Genomic DNA, 20,127 nt, shown 5'->3' with positions numbered 1-20,127 from the left:
TTGTGTGTGCAGTGGACCTGTGGTCATAAAAGCATGGATGCTGAATGACAAATGAGTATGTGAAGACTTTTAGGGCATGTGCATGTTGAGATGGTGATAAAAATATCAAAGAAGAAGAAGCCCTTCCTGTGTAAGCACCCACGGTGAGAAGTAGACTCAGAATATCATTTTCAAAATACAGTAAATGTTGCATTCACTGAACAGAGTAGATGTAAAAAGCTTTAACAAGTGTTTCAGTATTCAGAGACTGAAAAACTACTGTCAAAATTGGACCTAAAGTAAAGATTTGGCATTACAAGGGATAACTGCAAATTACTGCTACTACTGCTTCAGGTCTTTAAATTTTTTTAGAAGCTGCATTCAGTTTTTTCACAAAATGCCTTCATTGGTAAAGCAGTAAGGTTGATTATAAAAATGTGCAAGTGAAGGCTGTAAGAAGATGCTACATAGTAAACCTGGGGTTGTTTCTATAGTGGACTGTGCAATGAGGAGAGGTGAAAACTGAGGGTAAATAAATGGCATTCAATATGGCAAAAAAGACGTCTTAAAAACACCTGCAGACACCATGATGATGCTTCTGCTTAATGTCCTTAGATCATGGGTGTTAAGGTGTCAGCTGGCTTTGACAATGACAGGATGCACAGAATTGTTGTACGCACTTTGGTAAACATTCAGTTTAAAAAACAGAAAAATAAATCATAGCCTGTGTATAAAAGAGCAAAGCACAACAGGTCATTGATGTGTAAAGGACATTTCTAAGTTTAGAAGTAAATGACACTACAGTGAGGTGTCCTCAGTCCAAAACAAGTCAGACCAGGTGTGTACATGAAGAACCTGTCCTTCAGGTTTTTCTGTGTGAATGTTTTTTCAGACAAAAATAAATGTGGAATGACTCCTCTGTGCTGAAAAAGGAACTAAATTCGCGATTGGTTCCACATGCATCAACACTCAAAACATGTACTTCTGGTCTGAAAGCCTTAGATAGTTTTTATTATTATTATTGTTCATTCACTTAAATGGCAGCTTACACATATCCTATCATCGCTAGAAACACTCGATTATCTTTAGGTATTGATGCTACAAGTTTTTATGCATTTCTGTAGGTTTGTCTGTTTGTATGTTCTCTTTTTAACAAACATTTCATTATCCTGAACATTAATCCAGAAATACTGTATTCACATTACCTGCATCATAAATCCTTAAGTATTAACAGCTATAATGTCAAAAGTTACATCCCTGATTTATGTAAAGAAATGACTTCTTTAGACTTATTCCTTTTCATTTCAAAGTATCACTGACATTATTTACAGGTAGGATGTCAGATTAAATGGGAATATAAAATATTTCTCAATTATCAAATCATTTCTGTGATTAATTAGAATATAAAGTCACCATGAGGTTGTAAAAGTAACACATTAAATTAAATTACTTGGGAATCGAAACAAGTAAAGGGCTAAAATGAGGCCAAACAATGAGAGCATATTTCCATGTTTTAACTCAGCCTCCCAACTTCTGTCTCAAGCCTGAGTCTATATATAACTGAGCCACCTAATATTGAGTACATATCACTTTTGCATATCTTAGTATTTTTGGTGATCCACATTCTGTATGCACCTTGAATTTTCTTTTGTCTGTGTTTCATGAACCAAAGTAGAAAGCAGAAATGTATTTGGAAAACAGAAGGAGATTTTTTGCTTTATAAGGATTCACTGCTTTTTTTTTTACATCAACAGGAAGTCATCGAGTAGGGAAAAGCATTGTTTGTGTCCTTTTTTACAGGCATGTTATATAAAATATGGTCAGATTTATCCCAAAGGTGTATAGGTTTTATTTCATTAATAAAATATAAATATGTCTCATGATGTGCTTTTGAACATGGTTCAAACTACCAAACTGGCACTGAAAACAAAAAACTGAACTGGTAAGTCTGGTTGCTGTGGCAGCTGTTACTATACTAACACAGTGTGTCAGATGCTTTGGGAGTTTCTGTTGAGGGACACCAGGGAATCTGAAACACTATTTCCCCAGTGTACACATTTGTGCGTGTGTGTGTGTGTGTGTGTGTGTGTGTGTGTAAAACCAGATGCAGGTGTGGGACACGGCGGGTCAGGAGAGGTTTCGTACAATCACCCAAAGCTATTACCGCAGCGCTCATGGTGCCATGATCACCTATGATATCACACGAAGATCAACCTTTGACTCAGTGGCTAGTTGGATAAATGAGGTGGAGCTGTATGGAGCAGCCAATGTAGTACTGGTCCTCATAGGTGAGTGTAGCTGTGACTGTCAGCATGTGAGCCTGAATACAGTATATGAGTCAGTATTACACTTTATAGCTTTGCTATGCTTGCAACATCAATTTCAATTGTTGGCCTTTGCAGTTTAATTGCATGCACTGACAATAAAAATAACAAAACTTTTGTGAAGCAGACTTTGGGTGTTTAAGGTGATCTCAACTCCCTAATTGTCTCCACCTAGGTAATAAATGTGACCTGGAACAGGAACGGCAAGTTCAGTTTGAGCAAGCCTGTGATCTGGCAAATGATAAAGGCATACTGGCTGCTCTAGAAACATCTGCAAAGGTAATGAGTGTAGTTTTGCATATAAAACACAAAGGAGAACTTTTTAAGTTAGTTAAAATTGTTTTGTATCCTCCTGTGTGTCTAGGAGAGTCAGAATGTGGAAGAAGCCTTCATGATAATGGCCAGGGAGTTGATGTCTCGTAACGGTCTTCACGTCCAGCAGTGGGACTTTGAGAGCAACAACACACCTCGAGTTCTTCTCCATTCCAACTCTCAGCCGGTTAACGGTATCATACCTAGCTACACACCACCAGAGAAGAAGTCATGTTGCTGATATACATGGGACAATAAAGGGGGTTAGAAATTAAGAGTTGACTGCGGATGAGGAAGAGGTTTAAGGACACATTTAATTATTATTTCAGAAGAGGAATGGCAGAAGAAACAACAAAAGTGCATGGATGTCGATTATGTGCTGGCAAGGCCTCAAGAACTGAGAATCTGTGCATTAAGGACATTTGTGCAATTATTGAAAAGTGTTGTAGTGTGTACTTTGCTGTGACTTGACAAGAAGAGAACTGTTCAGCTGGTGAAGTGTGATGAGAAAGTCAAACCAGGCATGTTTACCATGTGAGTGGTGATGGGTATGATCAATGTTGTGGGAAAACCTAATTTATATCAACTACATCTGGACTGTTTGTTCTCCTCCAGTTATCTGATATTATCCAAACAAAAATGCTGCAGGACACATGTATTTTGAAAATATGCACTAACCACATAATCAAATTCCAAAATAAAAAATTAAAATGTTATGCTGGTTACCATCAAGCGTTCTCAAGCTGCTAGCCTTAACCAACAAAACGGTTCCATAACCGGTGTGTGTTTATACATGTATATTATAGTACGGTAGACTCAGAGTATTTCACCCAAGTGACCTCTTGTAGTGCCTTGATGATGAGCTGTAATCCTTTGGTAGAAAAAGCCCTGGACAACCTGCTACAGCCAAAAAACTGTGAATTATACATTGTTGTTTGACTTTCTCTGGTGACAGTTGTAGACATAGTGTCCTACATTGTCATAAATGTCTTTAAAAGGCTTTGAATGTTTTTTTTTCTGCTCAGTTTACATGAGAAAGGATGAAGCTTCAGTGTGAAACAAAGATTCAGCAGAGGTTTTTGCTAAAAATTTAAGAAAACACTAGGTCTTCAGTGCATTTGTGCTACACGTTTCTATAAGTCTCTTGAGCTCAACTGGAAGGATTTGTTTCACAAAGATTTTTACTCATTTGTTGTATTGATGGTGGTAGTTGAGAGCGCAGGCAGTGCAAAAATCCCCCATTGCTGCCAACTAAATTGAGATCATGTGACTATTAAGGCCAAAGTATATAACTCACATCATATCCAGACTAATAAATCTATTCATTATGCAGCTTTTGTTTTTAATTGTTACCCATTGGTATGAGAGTGACTTGAGATTGGACTGTTGCTAATCAATGATCATCCAGAGAGCCACTAGATGGCACTGTGCTTTTACACATAATCCACTGCAAGATGGATGTTTGTTGCCTTAGAGAATAAAGATCAATTTAATTTAAAACATCTGTGACTACACTAATGAATTATTTTACATGCAACCCAGTAAACACAAAGATGTCAAATCACCCTTAAGGCTGAGCTATGCCAAGATCACTTACTGTAAATAAACAGCCACACTGAAGTGACTGAGCTTATCAGGCTCAGACCTTTTTGGGGGACTAATGCCAAGTTAGCAGGCCTTATTAACACACCAATCTGGAAGCCATGTAGCTGGTCTTGTTACTTTCTGTCACTGATGCAACTAATCTGCCTCAGTTTTTATTCATACAATAATGAGTGGAACAATCCAGGTGTAGCCTTCAGTCAAAATGAGGCTATGCCTGGGTGCATCTAAATCTCCTGTAACCAACCATTCAGATGCCAAATGAAACAAAAGAGCCTTGGCAAGAACAGACTCAGATTCCATCATTATTACAGTTGTGATGAGACCTAATTTCAGGTCATTTTTTATGATTTGGCATGTTTTATTCATAACTATCAGTCATGATGCACTTGGCAGATATATAGTATAGCTGGAACTTTCGACCCTTCATTAAACCAGTGAGTCACTTCATGATGCAATACATCTGTCTACTTTCATAGCCTGCTTGGTGTTTTAAGTTATTGCTTTCCATGTCTGTCACTTAGTAAAACAAATTTCCAGAAAAAATAAACCCTATTTTATTTCCAAAAAAAGGTAGACAATATTATACATTAATAAAAAAGACCAAGAATGACTGTGAAAGGTAAACTTAGCAATATTACATTGCTACCAGTAAACAATGTTAATGCTCCAAGATGAGTTTTGTTTTTATTCACACCAGATGAAAAGTCATGATTACTCAAAAAAAAAACTTAAGCTAATAAATTTTATCCCAAAATGATCATTATGCTCATCTCATTTGAACTTAAATATCAAATCACTGAGTTTATTTTTATTAACCCATGTGGATCCACATCCACTTTAAGTCAGCCTGATGATCTCAAATGTCTTAGGCTGCCTCTCTTGCAGGGGTCGAGGCAGACGGTCATCCTGCCCCTCAGTTGTTTCCCCCATCACCTCCTGTGTGTCATTGTCTGACCCTCCTTGTCCTCCCTGTCCTGTGTCCATCCCTCCTGTTTGTTGATCCTTGGGACATTCCCCATTGTATGTCTTGACATAATCCTCGACGCGCCAGCCCCTGAACTCCTGCGGCTCAGAGCAGATCAGTCCAGTGTAGAAAACCCCAGGATGGTGCTTGAGCCAGTAGATCAGGTAATGGATGTTGTAGTCGCAGATCCAGGGGTTGTTGCCTAGCGAGAGCTTTCGAAGGTAGTAGAGGTCCTCCAGTACACCATACTGGAAGTAATGGAGGCTGTTGTTGGACAGGTCGAGCTCACGGAGATACAGCAGGCCTGCAAATGCAGCTGGGATTGGAACAAAAGAATAAGAAAATTAGTTGGCACCTCATACTACTACCTTTTTTTAATCTTTTATGTCTGTCAGCATGTGATTTTTTGCTTGTTTGTTTTACTTTAATTATAGATAATTTAAAACACTATAATTAATATTTTTATTATCAACAGACTCAAATGACTATGCAGTATGACAGGGGTTGGTAGTTGTAAGGACGACACAGAATTTCCACCAAAATGCAGTTTCTCATAGTTGTACAGAGATTTTTTTCCTCTTTGACCCATTGTCTTGGTTGTTTTATTGTGCTCGAGCAGGGTACTTAGTGGTGCAATCGAGACGTATCATTTATTGGTACATGGATTGTTTGGGATTTGATCTGCACATTCCTGTTTGACTACACTACATGGTGCAGCGTGTTCTTCATGAAGAATAATTGGAATCGAATATCAATTTTCAAACATTTATTATCATAACTAAACAGACCATCGAATAAAGCAATTTACAGAGCTCTGGGTTCCATCTCTATCTGAAGCCCCGACCTCAACAGCAAAACCGTTCAACCCGTCTTCAGGATGAGAAGGAACCCTGTCCTCCTCCATTCAGTTAATTTTATACAATTTCAAATGTGCCCTTGTAGGCTGGTCCGGTCCTCTCATGCTGTTCTATTGGTCCATCTATCCATCCGTCCTCCTCCTGCATCTTTTCTGCTCCAATGGGAAAAGCAGCTTCCTAAAGATGGAGGAAATTCTACTGTCTGAATTCCTACACACTCACTTCTGTCTTTGTTACACTATATGTGACATGGTTTCCTGTTTGGCTAATTAAACTGTCTTGCCTGTGTGTCTGTATATTGCCCTGCCTTTGAAGTTGTCTTCCTCTTGTTGGCTTTTAGATCTAATCTCTTGTTTATTACCCTTGGTGTCCCAGTGACCCCAAATTCCCTGGCCTCTTCAGCCAGGTGGTAATAATAACTTAACTGTGGACCCTCTTTGCTGAAGCTGTAAATCTGATGAGAGTCAGTGTTTTGGTGAACCAGTCCCTTTGATGTTAAACAGTGCCCCAGTTGGCTAACACAATAAGTACTAGCCAAGAATTCAGTGAACACATAGAATGATATACTCAACTATGTAAACATAATTGTAACATATAAGTAAGCAAACTTATGTGTGCTCTAAACTAAATCTTAACTATGATAGAATTACCATACGCAAAGTAAACACACAGGTTGACTAATCAACAAGCATAATGTTAATCTTCTACTAATTATGTTCTTAATTCATCAAATGTTAGAATCAACCTTAAAGTATGACTTAGTTAATAATTTTACCCAACAATGGTTGTATGGTTTCAAGCTGACACACTCGTATTGAAGACCATGTGTCTTATTTGACACGTCTGATTGCAGTAGGCTATAGCTATATACTTAGCCTGACATTTTGTGCTATGAATCATATTCTATCCTAAAACAAGTCTAAATAGCCCATAGCTTAAAAGCTGTTGAATAGTGTGTGTTCAATAGGCTAGATGGCAAATGCAACCTCATTTCAAACATTTTATTGATAAGCCAAATGACACTCAGCTCTGCCGGGAATCAACTCCACGCTACACCAGCATTTAAATCGGTGGAGTCCTACACAGGGGCAGATCTAGAAAAATTTGGGTTGGGTGGCCAGGCTGGGTCACAAACTCAGAGAAAGGAGGCACATTTGAAATGCATGTAAAAGGAAAATTAAACTTTAGTTCTGTAAAATAATAAACCATACATTAAGAATGAAACCATTTTCTGTAAAACTGAGGCATACAGAGTGCTTTCTTTAGCTAGCTTTGCCTGTGCTCTATATTTACTCCCAGCTGGGGACATTGCTGCCACACAACAACAACACAGCCCAACAGTAAATGCAAATATCATCCTACATGCAAGATATAAAATAAAACTATTGACCAATATCAATTATAAAGCACCAGAAAAATGCCGTATTTAAGGCAGCAATTTGTCATTGTTTTCTCATCCATTCACTAATACTTGTCAGGGGCAGCGTACAAAGCTGCTGATAATATCTAGGGTGAACTCAATTATAAGGCCAGATGATTTTTCCCTTTTTTGATATTTGTTTATATTTGAGAGTCATACATCAGATTATTCTTCATGTTGTTAAGTTTGTTAGATCTTAATTGTACCTTTGCATCATGTCAGTGGGTAAAATAATAATGCAGTTAGTCTCAGTGGGTTTGAGGAGGTGGTTATAAAGGACTTTTTACTAATAAATTATATTTATATATATATGACTATTTCCTCGGTGTGGTGGTGTAATAGCTGTTGTCATTTTAAGTTTTTTAGCAAGATCTTCAGTTTTAAAAGTTGTACTTATGATTACTTTCTTAGTGGTATAAATAATTAGCAGAGAGCCCTTACTCTGCTTTCACACATTTCAGTGGCACATGTTTCCTCTCATTACATGTGTAAATGTTACTACATTTTGGTGTGTGCATGCTCAGAAAGTTATTTTGCTGATGTTTGTCTGTGGCTGTAGATTCATCTTCATTTTCATTTCTTAGGCACTGTGTGGGTGACTGTGAACAAGATTTGTATCAAATAATTCACAATGGAAAGCTTGTATGTAGCCAGGTTAACCCAATGTTTCCCGATTTTAAAACAAAGAAATGTGTGTTTGTGACTGCTCAATACTGGTAGTTTATTTGTTATTTTGTGTTGGGTTGTGTGTTTGGTTATTGAGGGTAGAGCTGTTCTGTTACCTGTGTCTAATTGGTGCAGGCTGTTGCTGCTAAGGTTGAGTAGCTTAAGGTCTTTGGACAGCAGGAACTGTTTGGGCCTGAGATGTTTGATGCTGTTACTGGACAGATCCATCCTCACTATGTCAGATGGCAGGTTGGAAGGGATGTGATCCAAACCTGCAGAGACAGAGAGAGACAGACAAACATAAGCTCTAAAACTCAGAAAGGAGCTGGCAGGAGAGTGCTGAGAGGAGGTGAGAGAGATACAGTTTATTGTCCTGTAAAAATGTAAAAAGTTAGATTTAGTACTAGAAGATAAGATTTCAAATAGAGAGGATGGAAATAATAATCACCTGAACCTGGTGGATTCCCTGCCGAATTTTATAAACATTTCTCTCAAATATTATCACCACTGTTTCTAAGAGTTACCACAGAAATTTAAACCACCTCCACAGTACCAACACATATGAATATGGCTGCTGTGACATTCTAAGGGCGTGTGCTTGTATTTTTCTTGTTTGTAACATTTATACTTTTTCATATATTTAGCGTTTTTCAGCAAATTTTGCCCCATTCAAATGAATGGGAAAAATTTTCACGTCTTAATAACTTCAGCATACCTTCAGCTAAAAACACCATTTCAACTGTTATCTATTCAGCAACTCTTCAGCTACACAGCTTTTTGATATCTTTTACAGTTTTTGCATAATTACTGTTTATATTGTATGCCTCATTTCAATAGCCACACCCTATTAGCCCTCAGGGTGTAGGACTACTCTTTCTTTGTCATATTCATACAGACACAGACACACAAACACCTACACACCCACACACCCACACACACAACCCTACTTGTTTTACCTACTTTCTGGGGACCAGTGGGAATATTTTCACTTCTTAATAAGTTCAACATATTTTCAGGTAAAAAAGCCATTTAGGTATCAAAATGTTCAAAACATTATTTCTACAACTTTCATACTTTTGAAAATATTCAGCATTTATTCTAATAATCTTGCCCCATTCAATTGGATGGGGAAATTCAACTTCAGCATACTTTCACCTATCAAAATGTTCAGCTCTTCAAGGATATTTATGCTTCTCTTCAGATTTTTTTTAAACTTCATACTTTTGAAATATTTAGCTTTATTTTGAAAGTTTTTGAAATATTTAGCTTGCCCCATTCAAATGAATGGGAAAATTCTACTTTAGCATACTTTCAGCTATTTCAGGTATCATGTTCAGCTCCTCAAGGACATTCATGCTTCTCTTCACAATTTTCTAAACTTCATACATTTTGAAATATTTAGCTTTATTTTGAAAGTTTTGCCCCATTTAAATGAATGGGGAAATTTTACTTAAGCATACTTTCAGGTATTTCAGGTATCATGTTCAGCTCCTCAAGGACATTCATGCTTCTCTTCACAATTTTCTAAACTTCATACGTTTTGAAATATTTAGCTTTATTTTGAAAGTTTTGCCCCATTTAAATGAATGTGGAAATTTTACATAAGCATACTTTCAGGTATCAAAATGTTCAGCTCTTCAAGGACATTGATGCTTCTCTTCAGAATTTTTCTAAATCTCATACCTTTGAAATCTTGCCACTTACAAATGAATGGGAAAATTCTACTTCAACATACTTTCAGTTATCAAAATGTTCAGCTCCTCAAGGACATTCATGTTTCTCTTCAGGATTTTTCTAAACTTCACACCTTTGAAATATTTAGCTTTATTTTGAAAGTCTTGCCCCATTCAAACACACGAGAAAATTCTACTTCAGCATAATTTCAGCTATCAAAATGTTGAGCTCTTCGAGGACATTCATGCTTCTATTCAGAGGTTTACTAAACTTCATACTTTTATAATATTTAGCTTTATTTTGAAATTTTCCCCCATTGAAATTAATGGGAAAATTGTACTTTAGCATACTTTCAGGTAAATATGCCTTTCACATGTCAAAATGTTCAGCATTTTCAGGGTGATCCTTCAGCACACAGCATCCACATGCATCTTTGACAGGAAATGCATTTCTCTAGTTAGTGTGGATGTGAACATCCACACTCTTATCTTCTTCTTTATTATCATTCTGGGTTCCACCGCTGTTCTTTGGCACCTAACTCCTTAAGCATACTTTCACCTAGAAGGGCCATTGAGGTATCAAACTGTTTAGCTCTTTAAGGACATGACTGCTTGTATACAACTTTTTTATAACTTTTATACTTTTTAAGTAATTCAGCTTTTTTTGCAAAAATTGTCCCATTGGAATGGGGCAAAGTTGGAAGCTTAATATCTCCAGCATACCTGGGGCTAGAAACGCCATTTCAACTCTGTTCAACTCGTGAGACGTTCAGCTACCAATGGTGCAAAAATCACCTTGATATCTTTTATGGTTTCTTTATAATTGACATTTATATTTTATCTATTTGTCTATAGACAATGAATGGGCCAATACAATACAATGCCATTGGCAGCCTATGCGTCACGTGACTCCCCGGTCTAGCAGGTCTCTCTATGCTTTTCCTCTTCCTCATTGCCCCCTCTGTGCTCCTATTATGCCATTCTTAAGCGTTATACACATATAATAGTTGACAATCATAGAGAAAATTGTCACAAATCCAGCTGTGTTATTATAGCGTGGGATGGATGGTATTTGCATAGATTGCACATTCCAGACAGTACGGTCTTACTGCTCATAGACTTACAGTCAATACAGAAGGTCCACTGAAACAAAATGTCGGCATATTTGTAAATCGTAACTGTTCCTTCATTTTGTTTAATCTTGACATAATACAACAGTGGAATACAACAGTGGAATAACACAACAAAGTGCTGCATATATATATATTACTTAATGCAGATGTCACGTTTGCTCGTTGCCGCGTCTCTCGCTCTCTTGCTCCGTCGCTCCCTGATTTGCAGTCAAATAATACGCTGGAAGGAAAACGTCTGGGTAATTAAAAAATGCCACGGTTCCTTCAGTTTGTTTAATGTCATGGCATAATACAACAGTGTACTAACACAACAGGGTGCTGTATTAGTTTGAAACTGAATGCACAAATCCCAGTGGCAGCGTGTGGTCACGTAACTCGACCAATGATTAAACAATTTATTTTATCAATATTTTGATTTTTTTTTCTGCTTCCTGTTTTGTCAATATTCTATTTACCTTTCACCTTTTGAGCATTACTTATGAGCCCTCCACTTCTTAAGCTAATTAACTTGTGTGCATAATAAAGGCACAAATACATTTGTTCAGAACTTTCAGCTACAGAAACCATTCAAATATTGAAGGATTTGCCAGTAGAAAAGGTGCTAAATACTATTAAGAGAATTATAGCCTATGAATATTCATAAGCTACCTTTTTATAGTACATTTAGTGCTGTTTTATAATGCTCAAGACTTTAAAGCTGCATTATAATCATTCTCCTTCCTGAATATGTAACGTGTTCCTGAATATGTAAGTGTGACCAATAGCAATACAAGACGTGAACGTTCATGGCTTGGTCTTCAAATAGTTTTTAAAATTTACATTCATCACAGTCATGTACAGAACACCTGTATATTTCAGGTCTTATTCACAACCGCCTGTTCGTCCCTAACACTGCACGCATCTCTGTACCTCAGTGGGCACACGATTCCAGGCTCAGTTGTCACCCAGGTATCCACCATACCACCTCCCTATTAAAGCGACATTTCTGGTGGCCAACGCTGGAGAAGGACACACTTGAGTATATACGAGCCTGTGCCATCGGTACCCGGTCCAAAGCATCACATCAGCCACCAGCCGGTCTCCTTCACCCCCTGCTGGTTCCTAGCCGACCATGGTGTGACATAGCCCTGGATTTCGTCACCAGACTCCCACCATCGAGCGATCCTGTCAATCATCGATCGCTTCTCCACAGTAGCACATTTTGTCACCCTGCCACACCTTCCCTCAGCAATGGAAACGGCTGATGTATTGGTCCAACACATCTTCTGACTACATGGGCTTCCCTCCAACATAGTGTCTGACCGTGGACCCCAGTTCATCTCCCAAGGCCATTGGAGTTCGACCCTGTCTCTCATCCGGATACCATTCCCAAACTAATGGACAAGTGGAAAGATTAAACCAGGAACTAGAAAACACCTTGTGCTGTGTCACCAGTCATGAACCCTGTGCCTGGAGTTCTTACTTGCCCTGGATAGAGTATGCACACAACTCCATCACCAGTATGGGCTCCGGCTTGTCCCCATTCAAGGACTCCCTCGGTTGTCAGCCGACTCAGCCTACTCTTGGACAACAAAACTGGAGTTCACTCGATTCAGGCACACATCCGCTGTTGCAGACTGATCTGGGCGGAGACAAGGACAGCCCTTCTCTGCACGTCTGAGCAAAACCAGCGCCTAGCAGACCAATGGCGTTGGGTGGCACCCAAGTACGAAATTGGACAACGGGTCTGGCTGTCCTTGGCGCACATACCCCTGAAGGGCGTCTCCCGCAAGATGGCTCTGCGGTACCTGGGTCCGTTCCCTATTACTGAAGTGACATACCCTATGGCCATCTGTCTCCACCTTCCCCAGTCGCTCAGAATACACCCAGTCTGTCATGTCTCCCAACTACAGCCAGTGCATTCCAGCCTGCTGTGTCCCCGTCTGCCCTCCCTCCTCCGCCCATTGAGGTTGAGGGTGGCCCAGCCTCTGCTGTATGGTGGATCCTGGATGTGCACCCCCGTGGCAGGGGGTTCCAGTACTTAGTGGATTGGGAGGGCTATGGTCCTGAGGAGTCGTCCTGGATACCTCACTCGTTCATCCTGGACCCGGAGATGGTTTCACCGGGCCCATCCAGGTCTGCACAGTGGGTTGCCATGAGGCGCCCGTAAGGGGGGGGTCCTGTCAGGTATGCTCCATGCCACCTCCTTCTCTTCTCCCTGCTCCCTCTCTCCCCACTTTTCTCTTGACAAACAGAGGCATCCCAGGTGTATGGCACAGCTGTTTCTAATCCCATCTGATTAGCGCTGCGCCATAAAACTATCAGATGAACGCCACCCCTGTGCCGGTTTGTTCTAGGTAGTGTATGCAGTGGACAGAGGATTTTTGCCAGCTTCTACACTCGGTACAACTACTGGAACAAGTGAGACTGATCTCTCCCCATTACGTATTTACCCCCTTACACTCTCACATGTGGATTATTCAGCGAGGGATCCTGGCACCAGACACTAACGGTGCACCCATGCCACCGCTCTACCAATCTTCCTCCAGCAGTTGCCACTCCACCCAGGTGGAATCTCCACGATGCACCAGGTCTCTTTCCGTCCTCCCCACAGCCGATCCTCCAGCACACGATACAGCGGGCCATCATCTCCTAACTTGTGACTGACTTTTTTTTTCCTTTGTCTCTTTCTCTCAGGCTCTGCGCTGTTCCTTCTGCCTCAGCTGCCTTTCAGTCCTCTGAGACGAGCAAAATCCATAGACTCCTCTGGCCCGGATCTGATTCCCCATTGGTCCATGTCGACCCCGACAGCTTATTACATTTTTATGTCTGTGCCCTTCCGGGGAATCGCTCCCTGCCAACCTGAATCCACTTATTTTTTTACTCCGTTCACTCTCTCTCCCCTGGTGTCAAGAGAGTAAACCTAACAATTTGCACAGACTGTATAACGTGCTCAGAAGAATCCTTATGGACACCTATAGTGCAGATATTAAAGTTTTTATGCACACAGATGCCACAAATGTTGGAACCAGTTATCATGAAGGCATGGTGCAATAAATCACCACTGACTCTGAGAAAGTATAATTGCACACACACACACACACACACACACACATATATATATCTATAAAGCAGGCACACAGATGTAGCCAATATACTCAGGAAATGTATCATTATTGTTTGGAGAGTTTGAAGACTGTTAAGTTCAGTGTTACAAGGCCTCAGCAGTGTGGTGTCTGTGATCAGAATGGCCTGCAGTAGGCTCCCCTGGGTAATAAAGTAACAAACAAAGCTGAGTCAAAGATGTAAAAAAGATGTTATCTTGCTCTGTTATTTTAGTATTGCTTCCTGCAGATAAAGGTATTGTCAAGAAATCTGACATTTTATCAGGAGCCTCTGGGGTAGCCTGTGAAGCAGATATTTTAGATAAAGCGTTAGGCTCTTTCTTACAATAACATCTGTTAGATAATTCAACAGCAAGCTGCTGAATGAAGAAAATGAAAAGAAGAAAAAGAGCAAACATAAGGAAGAGTAAAAGTCATTCATTTTGAGCTGGGCGCAGACTGGATTTATGTTGACTCTGCTGGAATCATTATTGGACTCCAATGCATATGTGAATAACTGTCCCTCTTAATGTCCAGGTGTTTAATCTAATAACAATTCTGCTGTAAATTCAACTTGAACCATTAGCTGCCACATTTGTGAGTGATTTCCTCATTTATTTATTTAGTCTGAACTATACTGCCTGCTTTATCAGAATCAGAATCAGCTTTATTGGCCAGGTGTGACGGACACACGAGGAATTTGACTCTGGTACAGTGGCTCTCAATGTGCAAACAGTAAACCAGCATAAGGCTGTGTAAAATAACAAAATAGCAGTATTAACATCAACAAATAGTGCAAACAAAGCAGAAAAAGCAGTATAAACAGACAGTAAACAATGCAGACAGCAAAGGAATGTTCACTGAAATTAGATAAATAGTGATAAAACAAAGTACTTAAAACTAGAAACCTGTACAAGTCTGTATAATCTGTACGAGGTATATGTACAGGTATTGGGTTATTGTCCAATCATACTATCATGAGTTAAGTGTTCATCAGAGCCACAACCTGGGGGAAGAAACTGTCCCTGTGCCTGGTTGTCTTAGTGCACAGTGACCTGTGGGGGGGCTCTTCCTGAAGTCCACTGTCATCTCCACTGTTTTGAGCATGTTCAGCTCCAGGTTGTTGTGGCTACCTCGTCGCCATCTCGGATGAGACCAATGACCGTTGTATCATCAGCAAACTTTAGGAGCTTGACAGAGGGGTCCTTCGTGATGCAGTCGTTGGTGTAGAGTGAAAACAGCAGAGGGGAGAGCACACATCCTTGGGGGGCACCTGTGCTTATTGTCCGGGTGCTGGATGTGGTTTTCCCCAGCCTCACCTGCTGTTCCCTGTCTGTCAGAAAGCTAATAATCCACTGACAGGTGCAGGTAGGCACAGTGGATTACTTTATATCAAAGTGCCAGATTTGAATGATTTTCTTCAAGGATTTAGTGAATAATTTGCCAAAATATCCTGTGAATGTTACATTACTAGTTAAATACATGCATTACTATGGATCACACATTGCAGTAAATGCACACCAGTAGTTATGTAGTGTATATAGATAGAGCTAAGCTTTGTCCATGATTTAGTAGAAGTGTATGTGCAGTACATCAGTTTAAGTAAAAAAAAAAAAGCCTGTAATATGAACTTTTTTCTCTTTTTTTTAACCATACATTCCACAGGAGGCATTATTCATTTTTCATGCATTTATCATTTTTGCAGAAGGTGAAATAGGCTGCTATGTCTACACCTTGAACTTTAATGCTAAGTCCATTTGGAGCAGTGGAACGTCACAGTGGGACAGCTGGCGGAAATAAAATAAACTGCGAGCAGCGTTAGGTCTGTGAATATATGGAGACAGTGATGTCGTCCTATGGCAGATAAATATTTCACTTGTAACAAATCAACAATGTCTTCGGTTCAGTATTTTAGACAGTGTGTCAATAAGTGAATAACTGCTGCTGCTGAAGAGATATTCAAAGTCTGAAAAAATTATCATCAATTAAGATATCAATTATCAGTGCAGACTGCTGGATATTGTTTGGAAACCCAAGACAAGGCTACAAAGGATAGATCTGTAAAACATGGAGCTTTATAATCTATGTTTGTCTTTCCTCTGATCAACAGAGAACAGCTGAGCTGTGAACCGATGTATCATTTGGTATTGGTATGGGTCTTCGTCAGTCATGGGTTCTTATCACCTGTGACATCACTGAGGTGCCATTTTGAAGGTAAAATTACAGTGAGCACAGTGGTACAGAAAGTAAACAGACCAGTACAGTTAAGTAATTTACACATTAAATTATCAAACTGGAGAAGCAAAAACATACTGATAAGATACCATACTGAAACAAACTCAGCACAGCAAGGATTTCAGGGGCCATTATTTGAATAAACTGTCATCTATTAACAACACAGATCCATGCTATCTGACTGCAATAAACTGAAGTGCTGACCTTGGTGCTGACTCGTACTTGGATATTACAGTCTTGTTTAAGTGTGGCACAAGTATGTATACCTGTGAACAGTTGAGAATGTAAAAACTATTAACAGTTAACTACTAATGTTTAATGTTGAATGCTTTGTCATAATTATGAGATCCATAGATCAGGATCTTGTAACATGCTGTATTTGTAGTTGTTTAAGAAGGAAGAGGCATTATAGACTGCCTGATTTAATTATCTGGATCCATTATCCTAGATCCTGTAGACTATTGGGCTATCTATATAACAAATATGAGCTTAAATATAAACTTTATTGCATTTTATTTTGGAAAATGCCACATTAAATGATAAAAGTTTAGTCATATGCACAGATCATGCTTTTACAAGAAACAGCTAGTAGGCTATAATGTCGCCATAGTAATGAGTTACTGTGGGCTGCACCTTGGGCCTGTTTTTAGCCTATATTTGTTTACATTTTGGAACACCAAATACCATGTAGAGATCACTTGCCTCATCACATGAGAAGCCATACTCCCACAACACCTGTGGAAGAAAATTTGTTGCTAGCTCAACCTTAAGCCAGCATGAGAATCCACACAGGGGAGAAGCTGTATTCTTGTGTGTGGGAAAAGTTTCAAACATACTAGTGCCTGGTTGAGTCACATGAGGTTACACACAGGTGCAAAGCCATAATCTGTCAGTGTCCCATGCAGGGCCTTATCATGCCATGTCACTTCCTCTGGTTGATCTTTGGTCCCTGTCTGTTGCTGTCTCAGACATTCTCTTGGCAGCTCATCTCTGGGCGCCATCATGCTGATGTACTCCTGGATGCTCTGGGTTTCATCCTGGCCAGTGGTCTTGACATCCACCCTGTTTCCAGCTGGTGTATAGTCTCTGGGTGTAGGACTTCAGGTGGAAACCTTCATGCATTGTTGCTTCAGGAGTTTCCTGGTCTTCACATGGGCAGCCTCTATGTCCTCCTTTGGCCAGCTCACTATGCCATCAGGGTATCTGATGACTGGCAGAGTGTATGTGTTGATGGCCTAGATCTTGTTCCTCCCATTGAACTGACTTTTCAGGATTTGTCTTATCCTTTGATGGTACTTGGACATTGCTGTCTTTCTTGCCTCCTTATCATGGTTCCCATGTGATTGTGGGATACTTGTAGGCTATCTGTATGTCTGCTATGTGGCCCTCTGGTAGTTCTAACCCATCAGGGCTTATCATCTTCCCTCTTCTTGCCATCATCCAGCCACACTTGTGAATGACATCTTGATGTCCTAACTGAAGGTCTGTGTCAGGTGGATCAGTGAGTCAGTGTTCTGTTTGTTCTGGGCTACAGTTTGATATCATCCATGTAGAGGAGGTAGCCGATGGTAGCTCCATTCTTGAATTTGTATCCTTACCCAGGGAGTTCAGACCTAGGCAGAACAGCAGCAGGGATAGTGCATCACCTTGGTATATGCCACACTTGATGTTCACTTGTGTGATTGGCCTGTAGTTGCCTTCTAGGGTTGCTTTCCACAATCTAACTGAGTTCTTGATGAAGGTCCTTTGTGTCCTGTTAACTTTGTATAGTGCCAGGCATTCCCAGATCTATGTGTGCAGCATTGAGCCATTGGCTTTCCTGAACTCTGATTGGTCTGTCTGGCTCTTGAGTCATTGGTGAATGCACTTTCTATCAGCAACTGGTGTTTTGAGCTTCTGGTATTGTTCCCAATTCCCTTCTGAGCTGTGCTCATGTACTGTAGCTTGGCAGCTATGATGCCTGATAGGACCTTCCATGTTGTGGAGAGGCAGGTTATTAGTCGGTAGTTGGATGGTCCTCTTCCCTTGTCACTGTCCTTCCTTGTGTTAACTACTTTGGGTGGGAACATGCTGTTAGCAGCTGGTTCATCTGGTGCTAGGCATTCATCTACTGTTAGGTTTTTTAACTAGTAGGTGTGCATCATGTCCAGACGGGGCGCTGTCCAGCTTTTCATGATCATGACTTGCTGTTGGATGTCTGTTACTGTGAAGGTGACTGGTTCCTGTTCTGGGGGATTCCTGTGGTCTGCTCCCAGGTCCTGCAGCCACTGCGGACTGGTGTCATGTGTTTTCTCTTCCTCCCATGTGCTTTTCCAGTACTGTTCAGTTTCTGGTTTTGGTGGCTCTGCTCTGACTGTGTTGTTGCCCTGTAGCTGGGAGTACACCTTGAATAGTTCTTTGGAGAACAGGTCATTTACCCTTTTAGTCTCTGTCTCTTTGATGTATTTCTTTAGCCTTTAGCCACAGAAACAATGGAAGTGCTGTCACATAGCCTTATCTAATGTTAAATTTTAATTTTAGCAAATAATTTAAAATGCCAAGTTCAAGAAATGGTCTTGTCACTTTGATCATAAGCCTACATGGAAGTGGAGCCATATAAGCCTACTTTTCATGTTAAAAGGTCTTTTTTTCATGAATTAAGTCAGTCTCATTCACATTATTATAAAATAATATTACATAGACTGTATTAAATTAGAACACTGAAATAAAAAATTGCTTATTATTATTAATATCAAAGAAATATCAGTCACCCAAAATTGTCCCACATTAAGCTCTATTTGTTGTGGATTTAGCAGTTTTAGAAGCTAGGTGAGAAGAAGTTTTAAGTATATAAGATGGAACAGGCTAAATTGCACCAAATGTCTATCATGCAGATTCCACCATTTGCAGAATGAACCATATTTGTGCATTTAGATTGTGAATTAATGGTTGCGGCCTAGTTAATCTTGATAGTATATTCCCTAAGAAACATGGTTTCAATTATAGCAGTGGTTAGTAAATGTATATTTTTAGTTGAATTAACGCATTCAGTCGGTCCGCTACTGCCTGCCACGTTTGTTCACACTGTTTTATTACAACAGCCTTGTTTACGTTTTTTCAGATTATGTACTTGAATTTCCCATATGCTTCCATAAGTTGGCATGATCAGTGAGTCAAAAGTAATCTGCAGGCATCTTAATGGGTGTGCTTGGAAAACTGACTAGCACATTGCTGTTCATGCCAGTTGGGCGTAGTGTCCATTAATTTTAACTACACTACTTAACAAGCAACCTACTGGCATGGCCAAATGGAATGCAGCTTCTATGTCAGCAACAATGAATGTATAACTAACCTTATGGCCTGTTGAAAAAAGCTATGAATGTGCATTCATCTGAACTGCTTACATATGGCTTCACCTAGTTGCACATACTCAACCTGGTTTCTGCTTTGTGAAATGTATTAAGCCAGCATGCGCTTAGCCGACTAGGTCAAGCCTCACGTTTTCATGTTATCCTGAATTTCTTATTCTGCTTTTGTGAAACAACCCTCTGGGCCACATCAGACCAGTGGCCAGATGTTTAAACAATGCATACACACAAAAACAGCCAACAAGTCCATTTTCTTTTTCTGTCACTCCTTTTTTGCATTGCAGGTTTTCCATCAATCCAAGTTTCATTAGCTACCCGATCTACTTTGCAGGTGTGAAGGCAACATCTTTCATGGCTGTTAAGGCTTGTACCAACAGTGACATTGCAACTGTTGAATAACTGTTTTCTGTAGCTATAGGGTGTATAATATTTAAAGTGGGTCAGAATAAAAACTTGGGAAATTTCCGGAACATCAATGATCCCCAAATGATCATCGATGTTCTGCTGAGATCAGGTTGAGAAGGGAAAG

At 39.9% G+C, this 20,127-nt stretch overlaps 2 protein-coding genes across 4 annotated transcripts in view; one reads left to right on the top strand and one right to left on the bottom strand.

Moving 5' to 3' along the window:
* LOC109959909 (ras-related protein Rab-19-like) overlaps positions 1 to 3,621 on the top strand; it is a 10,879-nt gene extending 7,258 nt beyond the window's left edge. For both annotated transcript variants that reach the window (XM_020599657.1, XM_020599658.1), the window contains exons 2-4: positions 2,084 to 2,267; positions 2,479 to 2,582; positions 2,668 to 3,621. In XM_020599657.1, the coding sequence (XP_020455313.1) occupies positions 2,084 to 2,267; positions 2,479 to 2,582; positions 2,668 to 2,856 (477 nt within the window). In that variant the 3' untranslated portion in view covers positions 2,857 to 3,621. The remainder of the gene's footprint in view (positions 1 to 2,083; positions 2,268 to 2,478; positions 2,583 to 2,667) is intronic.
* Positions 3,622 to 3,635: 14 nt separating this feature from the next.
* Positions 3,636 to 20,127, bottom strand: part of lrrc17 (leucine rich repeat containing 17) — a 40,351-nt gene continuing 23,859 nt past the window's right edge. For both annotated transcript variants that reach the window (XM_020599654.1, XM_020599655.1), the window contains exons 4-5: positions 8,244 to 8,399; positions 3,636 to 5,500 (exon numbers count right to left, since the gene is read on the bottom strand). In XM_020599654.1, coding sequence (XP_020455310.1) covers positions 5,058 to 5,500; positions 8,244 to 8,399 — 599 coding nt within the window. In that variant the 3' untranslated portion in view covers positions 3,636 to 5,057. The remainder of the gene's footprint in view (positions 5,501 to 8,243; positions 8,400 to 20,127) is intronic.

Source organism: Monopterus albus, unplaced genomic scaffold (genome assembly GCF_001952655.1).
Source record: "Monopterus albus unplaced genomic scaffold, M_albus_1.0 scaffold41.1, whole genome shotgun sequence".
Classification (NCBI taxonomy): domain Eukaryota; kingdom Metazoa; phylum Chordata; class Actinopteri; order Synbranchiformes; family Synbranchidae; genus Monopterus; species Monopterus albus.
This window is presented reverse-complemented; position numbering and strand designations above follow the sequence as displayed.